At 38.5% G+C, this 18,272-nt stretch overlaps 2 protein-coding genes across 2 annotated transcripts; both read left to right on the top strand.

Moving 5' to 3' along the window:
- Window positions 1–1,164: 1,164 nt before the first annotated feature.
- On the top strand, window positions 1,165–13,331 carry jam3a (junctional adhesion molecule 3a). The gene is made up of 9 exons (XM_066678099.1): window positions 1,165–1,517; window positions 5,076–5,144; window positions 5,254–5,367; window positions 5,545–5,697; window positions 8,908–9,110; window positions 9,807–9,906; window positions 10,015–10,144; window positions 10,299–10,350; window positions 11,143–13,331. The coding sequence occupies exons 1-9, from the start codon at window positions 1,448–1,450 to the stop codon at window positions 11,176–11,178; spliced, it is 927 nt and encodes a 308-aa protein (XP_066534196.1). The 5' UTR covers window positions 1,165–1,447; the 3' UTR covers window positions 11,179–13,331.
- Window positions 13,332–13,427: 96 nt separating this feature from the next.
- On the top strand, window positions 13,428–18,025 carry vps26b (VPS26, retromer complex component B). Its single transcript, XM_066678097.1, has 7 exons — window positions 13,428–13,580; window positions 13,712–14,004; window positions 15,034–15,190; window positions 16,181–16,345; window positions 16,500–16,675; window positions 16,791–16,933; window positions 17,037–18,025. The coding sequence occupies exons 2-7, from the start codon at window positions 13,782–13,784 to the stop codon at window positions 17,166–17,168; spliced, it is 996 nt and encodes a 331-aa protein (XP_066534194.1). The 5' UTR covers window positions 13,428–13,580; window positions 13,712–13,781; the 3' UTR covers window positions 17,169–18,025.
- Window positions 18,026–18,272: the final 247 nt, after the last annotated feature.

Here is an 18,272-nt window from a genome sequence, read left to right as displayed (position 1 = left end):
CAGCACAGCCACGTACCACACCATGCTCCATCAATGCATCACAGGAGATTTACTTAATGTGAATCAGTGTGCTTGCCGTTGACAGATACAATACAAAATGCAGCCTATGTAATAAAAAAATTAAAAATGAATGAGAGAAGAGAAGAGAAGAGAAGCCTGCTTACACTTATGGTTGGTGTAGCAATTCTGACATAAATATTGTGGAAAACATTGCACTTATGGGTTAAAATCTCTTATTTTAATTTCAGAACAGAGAAGTGACCATTTAGAAAAGAAAGTGAGAGGATTGTTACTCTAACCTGTAAACCACTGTCCAGCATATCAGGAACAAAGTGTTCCTCTTTTACTAGGGGTGTAGGGTATGATGGTAAATATTTAGAATGCCCCCACTGCTAAACAGTCCCTTCGGGACCATGCAGCCAGCCATTTTGATGATTTACTGCATAAGTTAAGTTCAGAATTATGAATGTGGCCAAGTAAGTGCTTAGGTCAACACAAACTGCCCTGATGCCCCACAGTTCCAGCCTGACACTGTCCATCCTCTGTCACTGCTGTCAACCTGAGTGTCATTTCATAGGAAAACACCCCCAAACAGGTCCAGGACCCTGAGACACTGTCTCAAAATCTTAGCCAATGGATTATGTTCAGAGTAAGGGGTAAAATACCATATCCCATGCTTTCCCACACCAGTCATCAGCAGGGCTCTGTAGTGATGTACTGTTTTTGACATTACATTTAGTGTGGTAGAAGGGTTAGTGGTGACACAGATAGCGTCACTGCCACACAGCTCCAGGATCTTAGAGTCCTTGGTTCGATTTTTCACAATGTACGTTCTCCCTGCTCCTGTGTGGGTTTCCTCCAGGAGCTTTAGTTTCCTCCCACAGTTCGAAAACATTTGGTAGGTGTATTAGCTGTGTGTGAGTGACTGTGAGAGTGTGTAAAACTGTCCAAAAGTGTGTAAGTGTATACTCACCCATTCTCTTACAGTTTCTAAATGAGTGACACAAGGTATGTTCCTAATTTGTGCACACCGATTCTAGGAAGGCTCTGGACCCACAGAGACACTGATCAGGATGAAGCAGTTACAGAAGACGAATGGGTCAAAGTATTTAAATTGATACCATGTGGTGTCGCCCAATAAAGCCTCTCATGAGAGGAGTCGCTGAGTGCGGTTCTGTTGTCAAACAACGCCACCTGGTGGTTGGAAAGGAGACTGCACACTTCGGTTTGTTTCACAGTCCAACTGTCGACCTAAAGACATTATATGATCCTAAGGTTGGTGATCACCGCACGGAAACGGCACAGTCGATTTAGGTCTCCTGCTTTTTAATAAACCTCTCAGGAATAAGCGAGATTGTTTACTGCTCTTTTGTCTCCGCGTGCGCTCTTGTCTGAGTAGTCATGGAAACAGGCAGCATCCTCGCGCTGACCGGAGCTGGGCGCGCGCATGGAAATCAGCGCCTTCAAAATGGCGAGAGGACGACGGACACGGTTCATGCTGCTCCTCTGCTCTCTCTGTGAGTACGGCGCCCGGATCGACTTTTAACCGCCGCTCTCTGTGAACGCACTTGTATTCAGTCATTGTCGGGTGTGTCTAGGTTTGGAGGGCTTTATTTACTCCCTGCGTGTAATAATCCGCTTCGTGTTGACTGCTGTCTTAACGTAACGGTCATCTATACAGCCATACATTAAAGGGCCCATACCCTATATTACATCTTCATGTGTATTTTCCTCCTGCGGATCTCTCATTACATTTATATGGAATCGTGCACCGAAAGCCTGTGCTTATTTCTTGTTGACATTAATATTTCCACTCTCTCTCTCTCTAAGTCCCTTAGACTTATATCTGCCGTTTTTGTCACTGTGTCTTTAAGATTGACATATGTAAATGACCTCTGTTCTGATTTGCTGTCCTGTATTAGGACTGGACTTAATTCAAAAAGCAGCTCAGGTTTATTTAAAAAAACATTTCTTATGTAGCACGCTATGCAAGAAGCCAATGCTGTAAGCTTAATAGATCTGTGTATGTATGTATTTATATAAATGTGTTTTTAATGACATCACAAAATCATTGAGTACAAAATGGCCTGTTTTTTTGCAGCTCAGTAACCATGTATGGACTGTATGACTTGGAAAATGAATGGTTTGTTTTGGTACTGTGGCAGTGTCTAAATATAAGGGTCCATTATACAGAGCTGTGGATATTTTTGTATGAGTATATGAACACAGGCCTACTGTATATAACAGAAGCAAAGTCATACTCATGCATGTGCTACATATGAATATGTCATATAATCTGCCTATAACTGGACCCTCAGCGCTAACACACATACACCAGGGTAAAAGTAATGTTATCCTTCTGCTCTTCACAGTCCCTCTCATACCATTGTGTTTGCATTTGCAAATATAGCTCCATCTGCCCAGCTAGCTGAAGGGGAAACATACGAAGTGCACACTACCACTGTCACATTTGGAATGAGATCTGACACTGAATGGGGTCGTGAACATGTGAGAGCTGTGCTGTTCTGTCTGAAACTGTCTCCACTGAAAGAGCAGACTTCTAGGGATTAAGATGAATAGCAAACCACCTTAAATGGTTGATATCATGGAACACTGAATTTGTATACTTTTCTAAAAATGCGTGGCATGTAAATTGGTGAAGTGATGGAAATGGATTAGTTTTTAAAGCCTGCTATTCACCGACCCGGCTATACAATTTATAAACATGTTTTTTTATATAAATTTTTTTTTATCTCCTTTTAGTTCTAAGGAGGACTGGTTTCTGAACAGGACCAACAGAATAGAACCTGTTTACATATTTTAGACTAGGAATAATACAGCCTGCCTGATGATAAGAGATGGTTATAAAACAATCATATAAAAATGATGTAGAATTATAAACGCAATATATATTAAGAAGACCTTAAAAGGGACTAAGGGACTTTGAGGGACAAATTCAAGAGAAATGTGGGATATTGGCCCTTTAAGCCTTGAAGAAGATGTATTGTAGTTAGTTGCTTTTAATGAAAGACAATTTGGTGACTAGGCTGTGTGCTCCGAATATTGAAATGTGCCTGTTCAAGAAAATTCTCTCTCTCTCTCTCTCTCTCTCTCTCTCTCTCTCTCTCTCTCTGTCTCTCTGTCTCTCTCGTTTTTCTTTCGTTTTTCTTATTCTCTACTCAGGCATCTTGCGCAACTTTTATGTAAAATTGGGATTTGTCTGCTGCGTAGTGTGCCCTGGAATGTTTCTTCATCAGTTTGCCAAAACAAATCATCTCTTTTTACACTAACAATTATATACCACTCAAACGGCCTTTGGAAATATAAACACACTCTACATTGCCTTATCAGTCTTAGCATGGGGCTTAGCCTGTGATGTCCAGAGACATGATGAAGTCAGTACATGCTAAAGGGAAAGAAAAACGTGCCATACAGTGGAGTCTTTCAAATGGTCAAATGTCAGCAGCAGATGTAAAAATAGCCTGTGTTGGGAAAGTCTGGGAAACGTCAGCTGAGACCTCCATGTCCCATCAGTTACAGCTGGGATAAAGTGACTCTCTTTGGACTTCCCGTGCTTTTTGGGAAAACTGCAGGGTGTCTCGTCACAAACCCCAGAGGGGGCTTCACAGTCAAATCAAATACACAGCATATAAGCTGTGGCCTACGCTATGCTGAGTCTTGCTGATTTGGCTTTAAAGGTCTTACTTGCCTCCAAAACATGCTGCGATTGTTAGAGGAATATTTCTATTTTGTTAGGACATCCTGGGCTAATCAAATGGCATGTTTTGTCCTTTTCTGTTCAGAAATAAGTTAATGCATCCTCTACAGTGATTACATTTAATATTGTATATTTTCTGCAAATGTTAATATATTTTTTTTATTTGGTTGCTGAGTTTAACAGTTCTGAAAATGACAACATAGCTAAAATATATAATGTCTCATACTCATTGCACAGCCCATTTTTTGAGTAAATATCTTATATAAATAAGGGTCAATATCTTATCTTAAATAAATAAGGCAAACATTATTTCCATTATTTTATACCAAATATCTACCGGTCACCTAAAAGATTTATTTGGGAATGATGTAGGACTTTGGCTTTAGATATTAATGGCAAGTAATACAAATGTATGCATTGTTCCTACACTTTTCATTTTTAGAGACCCAACGCAGCTCTAGTTCATTATGACTAATATGTGAGATGTTGTTTGCTCCAGGACCTCGATGCATAACATTAATGTAGAGACACAGAAGGGAAAAACACAAAATGAACACAAAACACAAAATGAAAGGAATCGCCAGCAGGCTAAGGTTTAGTGTGTTTATTTTTAGTTCTGTTTATTTCACACTAGCATAAAAAATAAGCCACGTAATGTGTTTTATTTCTGTTTCAAGAAGTAGCCGGTGGCAGCCTGTTTGAAGATTCATTCTTAAGTCAATTGGGTAAAGACAGGAAAAGTGAAGGTAGAAGCCGAGCTAAATTTGCATTTGTTACATTCACACGGTGCTCTGAGCAGTTCCACAAAGACACTACAACAGGCACGCTGCAGCGAACAACTCAAAACACCTCTCACATGAGCTCCTGAAATCTGAAGGTTTCCCTTGAGAGTATCAACAAATCAGAAGTTGTTCTGATAAATGTCCAGGAGCTGAGAGAAGGGCTAAACCAATTAGCAGAAACTGCTTCTGTTAATATTGATTCAGTGTCATTATAGGAATGTCTAATCAATACTTTCATATCAATACTTTCAATAATGCTCAACGTGCAATCAGCTGTCAAATGTAGTTGGTTTTTCCATCATTGGACATCCTTTAAAAAAATAATAATAATAAACAGTAACAGATAAAATAGAATGCACAAAAATAACATTTCACCATGAGATCATTTTAAATCTAATTTATATAATTATTATTTCCCATTGAAATATTGTTTTACGAAGGATATAAGTTTTTGCAGGGAAGCTGATAAATATCTGTCTATGTGTGTTGTGCAGATTTTTTAGAAGAGCAGTTATATCTTTAGGTATTTTCATGTGAGGATGTGTTTAGACATTTTTTTCTGGTATTATTCACAGGGTGCATCTCAACATTTGCTGTAATACTAAGAACTACAGATAAAGACGTGTGGGTCAATGAATTTGAGCGTAAGTTGAAATATAGATGTTAACTTTTAATAGGAAATATACACTACTTTTATCACTAAGTGTTTATAAATTACTCTTAAGGATTAATAACCCTCTTTTCCTTTTAAAGCAATTGAGTTGACCTGCTTGATAGAGTCCATATCTACAAATAATCCCAGAATTGAATGGAAGAAAATTAAAGATGGGGTTCCCAGTTATGTGTACTTTCAAAATAAAATATCAGGTAATATGTTTTACACGCATCTATTAGTAAATACTTTCAGTTCATGACTTTTCTTAATAATATTATTCCATGCACAACTAAAGACCCATATTTAAAAAAAAAAGTCACCTTTAAAATGTGTTTTATATATTGTAATGAATGAAGTGCCATAAACTAATATTGATTTCTTATGGGCAGGCGATTTGGAGCACAGGGCGGTGTTAAAAGAGCCCGCAAATCTGCTAATCCTGAACTCCAGCAGATCAGACAGTGCGCTGTACCGCTGTGAAGTGGCTGCCATCGATGACCATAAACCCTTTGATGAAATACTTATCAGCTTGTCTGTGAGAGGTAATCTTATATACATCAAAGATGTCAGGGACAGGTTTTTGCCATGTTTATCGAAAGCCCAGTAGTAACAAGCCGTTTGTTCACATTTCTTGAGGAAGCATGTGCTGGGCTTCATCCTCACAGCTCGATAGTTTCATGTGATGGGAGTAATCTGAGCTAATTGTGGGAGATGAATTAAAATGAAAAAATATTTTACTTTTTGCAATTGGATTATTCATAATATGGATTAATTCATTCTTTTCATGTAACCGCTTTATCCTGTGGTTGTTTTGGAGCCCACCTAAAATTATTGGGTGCAAGACAAGAACACATGTTGGAGAGAGTGCTAGCCCGTCTCAGGGCATTACACGTTCACAAAATCACTTACACAATCACACCTACAGGCAAAGTCAAACAGCTAATCCACCTACCAGAATATGCATCTGGACTGCAGAAACCCATGCAGACACACACCAAACTCCTCACAGACAGTGAGTTGCGGCATGAATTGAACCCACAACCCCAGGACCCAGGATCTTTGTGGCAGCAACACTTCCTGTTGCACCAATATGCTGCACCTCTTAAATATTTCTAAACAGTCAATAAATTATCAGTCAACAACATAACGTTTGAAGCAGAATGCTAACTGCCCAATTTTCTTACATTAGAAGTCACATGCATTGGCTAGCATTACACTGCAGCATTTTTGAGTCATTGAAAAGCACTTTATAAATGCCATTTATTAATATTGTTACTGATTGTCAGGGGAGAGGGATGGATAACTGAGGCAAAATATTGTCTGCTGGCTGTGGTATCGCCAGGGATCAAACTCTTGATCTACCAGCTAATGAGGCCCACACTACGACAGCGGTGCCACTCAATAAAAACTTTGTTTAGACTTTGAGTAGGTTACCCCTATGTCAGTAATTTTAGTTGGTCCTCCTGTGTTCTGTATGTTGTAATGACAAACAATATGCCCACATCAGCTCCATATTACTCAACTTCTGCATCTGATTTAAAGTTTCTCAATTGCCAAGACACATTTCCTGAAACCATGCATCCCTTTCTACAAACTAAACACAAAACCCAATTCACACACCAAATTAACCAAACCTCTGACTCAACTATACTACTGACCAAACTATTTCCTCAAAACGGTTCAAGCAGTGCTCAAAACCAAACAATGTTCTGAGTCGATCAAAATGAAAAACAGCACTGAACAGTCATTACACACAACACTGAAAAAAGGAAAACAATGAGATCAGATCATGAAGCTTTAGAAATCTTTATTGTTCACAAAGGAAAATGCATTTTCAAAACAACTCTTGTTCATCAAAAATGAGTAATTATGTACTGTGCAAAAAAATTTTATATATATATATATATATATATATATATATATATATATATATATATATATATATATATATACACACACACATACAAAGAAATAGCAGTGCATACTGCATCTACTCTACTGCAGCATCATGTTGACGTGCTGGGTCAGGCCACAGGACTTCGTCTACATCACAGGCCAGTTCAATGGCCTGCAAGAGATTTGCCCTGGTGTAGGGTTGCCGGTCATAAACCTTCCAACGTCATGAAGAGAAGAACTCCTCTGTTGGGTTGAGGAAAGGGGAGTATGGTGGAAGAAAAACATTTAGTAAATCTTGGTTGATATTGAACCACTGTCTGACCTGGACGGCACGGTGAAAACACACGTTGTCCCACACAATGAAAGACAGGATGCTTCTGCTCACACCCTAACAGTATCTCTAAGATCACTCATAAAATCCAAGAGAGTTGAGTATTGTATGGCCCCAATGGGGCATGATGGTGGAGAACCCCATGATTGCTGATGGAAGCACATAACATGACATTGCCACCACGCTGGACAGGGACTTCAACAATGGCTCATTGGCCAATCACGTTCCTGCCTCTACTCCTCCTTTTGGCGAAATTGAACCCAGCTTCATCCATATAAATATATTCATGTGGACGGTCTAAGGAATCCAGTTGAAACTTTCTCTATGAAAAAAAAACAAAGATTTGTGTTACAGAAACATAGACTTGTGCTGTGGAGTAGACTGCAGTATTGAACACCTACCTGTAAATACTGAAATCTTTGCTCCTTGACCCCTTGAGTTGTACCCTACAAAGGGTACTCTGTATAGTTGCTTCATCCACATTCTGTAGCGTTTTAGGACATGATCAACGGTCAAAAGGCTGATACTGTTGATGCTTTCACAGTTGACATTGTTTGTCAATGATATTCTGCTGTATTTCACGCAGTATGATCACACTTGTCTTTGAGGGACCATGCCAACAATGAGGGTCTCTTGGTGTGGGTTCAACATAGACGTCCTCCCCTGCGATGTGGTAGTCTTGCAATTCTACAAAAGAACAAGTCGTTACAAAATATTACACACGGCACTAAGACTACAAATCTTTTAGGAAAATCGTTTAATGAAACACCTTTTTACAGATCTGTATTGAGTCATATTGTAAACATATATGAAATGAATAAAGCAATTACCTGTTCTCCTCACTGAATATTCAGACTATGGTGGACACTGAATCCTGAATCCACTCAGATTGCGCTGAACTCGGAGTCCTGCTTCCCTCATAGTCAATCCATGGACAAGAATGTGGTCAATGATGGTTGCCCATATTTAATCTGTAATTATCATTCTTCTTCTCATCCCTCCTCTTCTTCCACCTCTTACTCTGTCTCTCTGACTCTTTCTACCCAAAGTAAAACTTCCGGGACACTTGTACTGGCTTATATTGGCTTCTTCACATCATTTGTCACATGTGTGATCAGTTTAGAGTGGCTGTGTTTAAGTTGTGACACTGGTGCTTTATTTGAGTTTCACTTTTGCTACCTGTGCTTACCATTATACAACCCAAGTGCATCACAGTGCAAAATGTGTTTTAGTGGGTGAAAATACGTTTGCAAAATGTGTCTTAATAGGTTAAAAGTGCTTAAGGTTCTGCCAAAAGTGTGAACCTGTTGTGACTAACTAGGTGAAATGTGCTTATGTTTCTGCCAAATGGGTGACAATTTCAATAAATGGGTTCAGGACACTGAGAATTTGGTTCAGAAACAGAGTTTTGTGTTTTAGCAATTGAGAAAAACTGTAAATCATCAGAAATTTGTCGTGCCCATCCTTTGCACATGTCAGTAAGGTTGTATGCTGCTGGTCAAACACTTTTTCGTTTGGGTTCCAGTAAAGCCAGTGGCTCCGAGGTGCAATGTTCCAGAATCTGTGACTGTGGGCTCGACCACAGAGCTGCGCTGCATGGAAAATGAGGGCTTCCCTCCTTCTCAGTATCAGTGGTTCCGCAACAATGAAGAACTGCCTGAAGAACCCAAAACCAGCAACCGCTTCTTTAATTCTTCATATATCATGAATACAGACACTGGCTCACTGGTATGTTCTGAGTGATATCATTCATTCATTCATTCATTCATTCATTCATTCACAGTTCAGGGTCCCTCCGGAGCCAGAAGTTGAATGACAGCTGTTATAAATTGTTTTCTGTTTAAATAATAGTTGAGTAAGTTATGCATCACATTTAAGTCATGTTCATTTTTCATATAAGAAAACACTGCAAAGCTTGAAGCTGTGGGAACACAGTGTGAAATGTTTTTAAAAAACAACAGTCCAATACTCTTAGCTGGCTGTGCTGCTGAAGCAGAACTAAACACAATAGCAGGAACAAGGAGGAACACATTTGTGAAACTGGCTCTGCGTGTGTGGGTTATGGGGTACACATAATCTAAAACATATGACTTTCATTGGATTAATTCAAGCAGTTTTGTTCAAGTTGTGTGAGCAACCCACATCAGCCTTGTGATTTACAATCGCCAGATCCTCCCAGTTTACATCAAAAGAGGAGAATGTTGTCAAAATACATCAGACATATAGTGACTGAACACACATTGCAAATGTTTCTTTTGTTTCCACAAGAGCAAGATTAACCTATTTAGAGAAGAAAATATAGACTGAGGTTTCCTGGGGCTTTAACACATTTTTGTTTTTTGCAGCACCCAAAAAAAATATTATATCCTATGATTTTGTCATGTATTGCTTTAGAACTGATTTATGGATATTCCTGTCTTTCAGAAATTTAGGACAGTGATAAAAGAGGATGCAGGCGAGTACCACTGTCAGGCCAGAAATGAGGCTGGTTATTCCAAATGTGATCCAAAGCTTATGGATGTTTGTAAGTTATGGTCTCAAAGCACATTTTAAAAGACATATCTTGTATTGAGAAAGTATTTAATATATCTTTTAGTTTTAAACATAACAGACAAGCCTTTTTCCTCTCCAGATGATCCAGACATTGTGGGGATTGCCTTAAAAGTTTTGGCAGGAGTGGTTGCACTCATCTTTGTTACAGTAGGGCTCTGTCAAGCTCAGAAAAATGGCTACTGTTCTTGCAAGGACCACAGAGAAAACAAGTGAGTAAAGACCTTGGCCAGAAGGTCAGCACTGTATAGTGTTGGTCTGTTCTGAATGCTCTTTACTGAAATCGTTAACTGCCTCTTTGAAGTGTATGAATAGCATTTTTGCATGTAATGGTGAGAGCTTATATTGATACACTGTTTCTTGCAGCTATAAAGTCCCTCAACACAACAATACAATGGATTATGTCAGTGCAGATGAGGTGAGTTTTTTTTAAGATACCAATGCCAATTTTATATTTTAAATTGAATATAAATAGTTTGCCCTTGGAATCTGCCAGGGTTTGTTCCCGGACCCTGTGGATTCTTAAGCCTTAAATTAAAATAAAATCATAAATTCTCTCTCTCCTTCAATGATTCTCTATCCATTTACATGATTCAGCACTGCATTCAGTTCAACGTGCACCAATAATTTTGTCCTCTTTTGAACTCTGGTGTGTCACCCATAATGTTGTGTGCATTGCAATATTTTGAGCAAAATTGTGCTCTTTCCCTCTACTAACTGAACCTTCACACTCTGCTCTTACTGGTGCAATGTGCAATTAATGAAGATTGGCCACCAGGCTGGTTCAATTTAGCCATGAAACCTCCCACACTAAAATGTCAGGTGTTTCAGTTTCGTTGTCCAACAACCTGTGTGTAGATAGATAGATAGATAGATAGATAGATAGATAGATAGATAGATAGATAGATTGATTGATTGATTGATTGATTGATTGATTTATGCCCTCATGAGCCTCAAAACTGGAAAATGAATTAGGAAATTTTCAATAATCACAGAATTATAATAGGTAATATAATGATTTGGAAAGCTGTTTAATTTTGAGATAACATTATACAACTGAAAATTTCTATTCTGTATGAAATTTAATAAATCAGCTTAAAATCAGTTAGGCACACAGGATGATCTTGTTTGCAAATCACCAAGTCTTCATAACGTTTACAATTATATTATGAAATGTACAGTTATTAAATGTATATTTTATGTATTGCAGGGACATTTTCGCCACAAATCCTCTTTTATCATATGATGGAGAAGTGAAACCGAAGACACGAGAGCCACAAGCTTTGACTTTGTGAGCACTGTGCCACACATATGAGCTATCACGTTGTGCATTTTTTTCAGAGGTGCAGAATTATAAGCTTCTAAGCTTGCCAAAGTTATTATCGACACAGACAATTAAAGTGTTACAATCCTCTGGGGAAGTTTTGCTTCCTTTATTTTAAATTTCATAAAGGACTTTCCAGCAGACTTACTCAGCAACGCACTGTAGAAGACGTTTCGAATTACAGTCATAGCATTAGATATTGACAATATCGAGCTAAGACAGACAAAGCAAGTTAGATAAGACGTAGAAGAATGTTTTAAAAGATAAGTTGCAGAGCCGCAGTTCAAAACCCTCACAGCCACAGACCAAGTTTACAATCCAGCAGTCTTTCAAGAACACAGAACATGAAAAACATGCTGAGTGTATGGTTGAGGAATGTGCAGAGCAAAATGCTAAGAAGCTAGTGTGACAGTGAATTAAAGCACAGATGGTGCTTATTTCTGTCTTAGTGAAACCTAAATAGCACTGAGCTTCTGCTACATCCTGCTACACAAAACTGGCCAATCTGTCAGTGTACCACAGAACATGATTCAATCAGTTACTGAGCCTAATACCACACTCTGTTCAGACACACTCAATCTTTTTGACTCTGAATTCAGTCAGGGTCAGTGTGTTTGTGTGCGTATACAATGCCATGCCACGACTGTTTTACATGGTCACTTTTTTGATATGACGGATGTTGTGGGACGTTATGTGATGATGTTTTTGTGCTAGATGTGTAGGTTGTAAAAAAAATGGAAAATTTTGTTTTTGTTTGAATTTCAATTTCAAAGTCTTTGTAAAGTCTATAGACTTGGTGACACAAACCTATGCTTTCACTTTGTTTCATTTTTGAAATAATCCTATAGATGCAGATTATTGCACTTATGGTATTTTCAGAGTGCTTTCTCTGTGTTAAAGTGACCTTCTATACTTTATAATTGCTTTATACATATATTTTGGACATATTGTCCAGGGTTTCTGACTGTGTTTTAATTGTTTTAATCTGTTTGTGGTATGTAGTTGCATTGAGGTACCCTTAAATGAAATTGCTGAAAAGGCAGTGGGCCGTGATGAGTACTCTTCAGTATTTGAACATTTTTGTTGTTGTTTTTGGTACTTTTGTCCCTGTAAATTCTCACTGTATTCAGTATCAGACTAATTTTTTCAACAGTGTTACATTTCCCATGAGTCTTGACTGGAGACTTTGCCAGCAACTATAAAGTTGTTTTAGTTTTTCTATTAAAAAGAAACTATTGTCGACTGTTTTAAACTCTTACATAGATTACCTGTATTATAGTCTTCCATCATGGCACGTCTCACTGTTTATAAAGCAGTATGTTGGACTGTTTGATATGAATACTGTACAAATGCACCCAGAACCCATTTGTAGTTTAGGATTGGTCAGAGCAGTGTGGAATGTTTAAAATTGGATTTCTGGAGCTTGAACAAAATAGTCAGATCTTAAAACTGTGTCCCAGACTGTGGTGAGTTTGTCTTTTGGAGTATAAGCTTGAATATGCATGACTAAACAGAATGATGCCAGATTAATTACTTAAAACACAAACTTTCTCTCTCTCTCATATACACTCACCACAACTGCCTGTTTGATACTAAAATGTTTTGGCGTGTATTACCCAAATATTAAACTATTTAGCAATCTTTTCTTAACCTGTTGTATTGACAGTGCTAGTAAAGTTGGATTTGCTGTTTTAGTTTTAGTCTAAACGGTGCAAAATTCATTCCACATTTATTTCAAACATATACCTATTTGAAACAATAAACACTATAACATAAGATAGTGTAACATTCCAGTGTAATTCAATGTTGTTGAATGTGCATCATTTATTTAAAGCCATAATTTCAGCTATTGTTCAGTTCATTTTGCTTTGTCCATAATATGTATTATTACATGTGCTGCTGAGGGAAAAATTTATATAGAGTAAGATATATACAAATAGCGTTTAACCAATTTAAAATGAACATGTATTCAGTCTCTGAACTGTCAAGAGTCTTATATTACTCAGGAACCGTTTAACAAATGTTTCTGTATGTTGTAAATGCTTCTGATTTGTTTTCTTTTTGTTTTAATAATAAAGACGTTATTGAAAAGGAAGCTGCCTCCAGTAAGTATGTCTGTGGACTTTTAATTTGGAAACCCTCCGCACTTTTATTCTGTAATTTGTCTCCATCGCTGTCAGTGGGGAGTGGACTGGGCCAATAACAATACATTTGGGTTAGGCTGAAATATCTGCTCTTTTTAAGCTTTATTTGTGAAATGAGTCGTTTTTAAGTGTTGAGGAATCCGCACTGATATGAAACGCGCCGTGCAGATTTGCTGACAGGTATTTAAAGGGTTTAAAATGTATTTACAGCCCGTCTGGCCTCCTGCTAATGAACTACCTGTAACGTCGGGCTTTTTTTTTGGTTCGTGTGAAGTATTTCTAAATTAGTGGGGACCTCTCTTTTATTGCAGTTTGACCAGGAGCCCATACAGATAGAAAAACGTGTTACAAGTGTCTTCCAAAATAAAGTCATCTGCAGCGATGAGTTTCTTCGGCTTCGGTCAAAGCGCGGACCTGGACATCGTACTGAGCGACGGGGAAACCAGAAAGAAAGCCGAGCACAAGACTGAGGACGGGAAGAAGGACCGATATTTCCTCTTCTACGACGGAGAGACCGTGAGCGGCAAAGTGAACGTCACGCTCAAAAACCCAGGAAAGAGGCTCGAGCATTACGGCATCAAAATCGAATTCGTCGGACAGATCGGTGAGAGCCTTTTTATCACCGAGTTACACCGTTTTGCTTAACCCTCGGTGACATTCACTTCCACAGGACACTTCCCAGCTTCGGAATTACACCGGCTGGGTTTGGTACTGTGCCTTTAAGACTGATTTGTAAATTAGCTGTGATTGAAATGGCTGCGACTTGCACCTCATTTAAAAATCAGGGCACTGGGTCCATTGCGCGCTCCACCTCTGAAACTCAAACTTGCTCATGAGCCCTCAGCTCATCTGCTCAACGCTGAAAGCGGGGTTATTTGTGTCAGAACTTTAGCCTTGTATCTAATAAGGCACGTCACTGGTTGTACACTTTCTGACGTGAAATGTACAGCTAGATAATTATCCAGCATCACATTAAATGTTAAGTATTTAACAGAAACCAGTTTGTAAACGGTATGCCAAAGCACACCGTCCTGTCCTGGTGGTTCATTGTGTAAGACAGCCACAGGAATCCAGAGTCCTGTGAAAACCCAGTTCCTGCATCACTACTAACAAGCAGTAGTGCTCAATGCCATGGGATTTAAGGCACCATTGAACAGCAAGAAGAGAGTTTGGGAGTGAAACCCTTTAAGAGCAAGTTTCAAAGGTGGACTGTGCTGTGAAGTAATTTTCAAATTTTTGGAAAGAGCCCAAGTGAGTTGGGTTTATAATTCTGAAAGGAAAATGCATTGCTGAACAAGTTCATTACGTTTTTAAAGGAACCCGATTTCAGCCCTGTTGCCCTCTAAAGTGTATTAATATTTTCTCAAATAGTTTGATACATGTTTTGTTGTTCTCTCAACCTGATCAATGCTAGAGCTCATAGCCCCACCCACTCAAGTTAAAACTGTAGTGACATCACAAAAACGATGACCACAAAATGGGCTGCTTTTTACTTTGCATTTGGGGAGTGAAAAGTGCATTTTGCAACTTTTGATCACTTATTAATCCATAACAAGACAATAAAGCTTTCAATTATTATAAACATATTGTGCTGAATGTGAAAGCATATAACTCCACTGTCTCCTGTTTGCAGAGCTGTACTACGACAGGGGGAACCATCATGAGTTTGTATCTCTTGTGAAGGATCTGGCTCGACCTGGTGAACTTTCCAACTCTCAGTCATTTGACTTTGAGTTCGCCCACGTGGAGAAGCCTTATGAATCCTACACTGGCCAGAATGTGAAACTAAGGTGAATCTTTTACAAGTTTATAAACATAAAGACAATTAGTAGAACGTTAATGAATGAAAAGCAACGTTGATGCAGTGAAAGACACAACTCATACCAAAAGCACTGAACGCTGCCATATGAAAACTAGGCTCATGTGCAGGTGCTGCATTCTATTGGCAGTGCTTTTCTACAAGTATCCAACAATACAGTAATTTTAGGCTGGAGGTGATATCCAGTATTTTTCATGTATGTACCCACAAAGTAGTGATACAGAGAGATTTACTACTAATTTGTAAAGAGTTAGCAATGCAGTAAAAATAAATAAAATGCAGATATTTTAATACAGTGGTCTAGATTTGGTTAAAGATTCTAATCTTCCAAACTACATCATAAAGTATAGTTTTGCGACATCTGTCAAAATTACAGGGTGTGCCATTTATATGGATACACCTTAATAAAATGGGAATGGTTGGTGATATTAACTTCCTGTTTGTGGCACATTAGTATATGGGAGGGGGGAAACTTTTCAAGATGGGTGGTGACCATGGTGGCCATTTTGGATCCAACTTTTTCAATGGGAAGAGGGTCATGTGACACATCAAACTTATTGGGAATTTCACAAGAAAAACAATGGTGTTATGAGTTAATTACAAGTTTCTGACCACTTATAAAATGTGTTCAAAGTGCTGCCCATTGGATTGTCAATGCAACCTTCTTCTCCCACTGTTCACACACTGATAGCAACACCGCAGGAGAAATGCTAGCACAGGCTTCCAGTATCCGTAGTTTCAGGTGCTGCACATCAATGGGATAGCAATATGAATATGATTCATGTATCACTGTGCATTCCTTCATTTCCGAGGAGACCATTCCATCTGTGCCCAGTGTGTAGTGTGCCAGAAATTACTGATGTGTGATCTTCCACTGTAAAGGGGATCTCCTGTTTCAACTCCATCCGAACATTGTGACTGGTTCTGTTATCTGAATTTATATCTGTTTTGGGGCCTGTAGGTACTTCCTTCGTGCAACAATAAGCCGGCGACTCAGTGACATCACCAAAGAAATGGATATTGTAGTGCATACCCTGTGCACATATCCAGAATTAAACTCCTCCATAAAGATGGAGGTTGGAATTGAAGATTGTCTGCATATTGAGTTTGAGTACAACAAATCCAAGTGAGTGCCACTTTCACAGGGGTCAACACAATTCACTTAAAATCTTAAGAACAGGAAACGTAAAATAATTGCTAGACCTAAGCCACATGTAGCTGCTAAACTCTATTCCTAATGATGGGTCATATGGCAGTCAACTGTTTCTTGCTTTGTTTAGATATCACTTGAAGGATGTTATTGTGGGGAAGATCTATTTCCTTCTTGTGCGGATAAAAATAAAGCACATGGAAATTGATATAATCAAGCGAGAGACAACAGGCACAGGACCCAGCATGTACCATGAAAATGAAACCATCGCCAAATACGAGATCATGGATGGAGCACCAGTGAGAGGTAAAGCAAAGCGGTTGTAGCTGTTTATTTTTTTTTTTAAACTTACTTTTTCAGTCCACACTTAGACAAATGGAATGTTTTTATGGTATTTTTCTACATGTGTCTTTCCCATTAGGTGAATCCATTCCTATCAGGTTATTTCTTGCGGGCTATGAAGTGACCCCCACAATGAGGGATGTTAATAAGAAGTTCTCTGTGCGGTATTACCTGAACCTGGTCTTGATAGATGAAGAAGAGAGACGATACTTCAAACAGCAGGTATGAAATGCTGAACACATGTATAGTCCATTACATATTCTGAGCATATTACAGACTTCTTTTAGCACAAATAATCAAAGTCCTGCCTGTTGATCCACTGAAGGAAATCACACTCTGGAGGAAAGGAGACATTGTAAGGAGGAGTATGTCCCAACAGGCCACCCTGGCTGCTCAGAGATTTGAAGGATCGAGTTCTGCGAATGCCTCTGCACAAGCCAAAGAAGCCAGCAATTAAGACGATTCTGCTGGAGGCACAGCACAGCTCTATTGCCTCCAAAGAAATGTATCACCCTTTATGTTATGTGTCCAAGCTGTTGAAGGATAGCTAACATGCTGTAGGGGGAAATCTGAAATGAAATTATCCATGAAAATCACCCAGATACTTAATTCTTAAACATGTACAGTTAATAGTGTTGACTCTTCAGAGCTTCTCTTTCAAACCTATTGATTAAGAATCAGAGAAAAAAATCAATGCTGTACTAGATTCCTGATTGAAACATGCAATTTCTTGCTGTTTTTAAACTAACAAAATTATCTTCTTGTTATTCGTCTTATCATTCCTATCTGTACAATCAGTTACTACTACTTTTAATCTAGTGTGTGTTACTGGTAAATGAGCCTGAGGTAAACACTGGGAGTTTTGTTGTCAAATCTTTGTATATTGATGATTGTTTTATTGGTTAAGAGGAGAGTTCTCTTCACAGTATTATTTTACAGACTGGACTCTAAGGAAGGATGGCACAGAAATGCTCCGTACACTTTCCAAAGGGAACAAATTTTATTACGTGATGAGCAATTGCTGTCCTCGTATTTGTATTCTCTGATTAAAATCGTGTCTTATAAGTAAAGCTGAATCTGCTAAAAGTGCTCTCAACACATCCACTGTGTTTCAAACAGAAAGTGTGTTCTTATATGCTGCATAATCAAAATGTCAGTGTTCAGAGCTGCATTTCTTATATCTTGCCATTTTAATGTTGCTCAGGTGGAGTACTCATTGATGCTCTCATAATGGGAAGCACTTTTGCACAATGGAAGCTTGATGAGCCATATTGTAAATAAACTTTGCTAAATTTTGGTTCAACGATTTGTCGACTTTTCCTTAACCCTCAGATTTGGAGCTGTTTTTCTTGAACGTTTAATACACTCATAGTTTTTAAGCATTCTTCCAATCTCTCTTTATCCCTAAGAATCAATAGGCTGTGTTTGTCAAAGTGCCTCATAAACTGATCTATGATTTGATTGGTTTCTCTACACTGTGCTTCGTTCATATAGCAGTCTGAAACCTTATAGCTTTGGATGTGTGGAATGGGTGTGTCTTTACTGCTCTAAGTTCAATAAG

This window comes from Hoplias malabaricus, chromosome 1 (assembly GCF_029633855.1).
Source record: "Hoplias malabaricus isolate fHopMal1 chromosome 1, fHopMal1.hap1, whole genome shotgun sequence".
In the NCBI taxonomy this organism is placed as follows: domain Eukaryota; kingdom Metazoa; phylum Chordata; class Actinopteri; order Characiformes; family Erythrinidae; genus Hoplias; species Hoplias malabaricus.
This window is presented reverse-complemented; position numbering and strand designations above follow the sequence as displayed.

Coding starts and splice junctions, on each gene's coding strand:
- jam3a (XM_066678099.1), top strand. CDS start 1,448: ATGGAAATCAGCGCCTTCAAAATGGCGAGAGGACGACGGACACGGTTC. Junction 9,907..10,014: donor TCCAAAGCTTATGGATGTTT/GTAAGTTATGGT, acceptor TTTCCTCTCCAG/ATGATCCAGACATTGTGGGG. Junction 10,351..11,142: donor ATTATGTCAGTGCAGATGAG/GTGAGTTTTTTT, acceptor TATGTATTGCAG/GGACATTTTCGCCACAAATC.
- vps26b (XM_066678097.1), top strand. CDS start 13,782: ATGAGTTTCTTCGGCTTCGGTCAAAGCGCGGACCTGGACATCGTACTG. Junction 14,005..15,033: donor CGAATTCGTCGGACAGATCG/GTGAGAGCCTTT, acceptor TCCTGTTTGCAG/AGCTGTACTACGACAGGGGG. Junction 15,191..16,180: donor GGCCAGAATGTGAAACTAAG/GTGAATCTTTTA, acceptor TGGGGCCTGTAG/GTACTTCCTTCGTGCAACAA.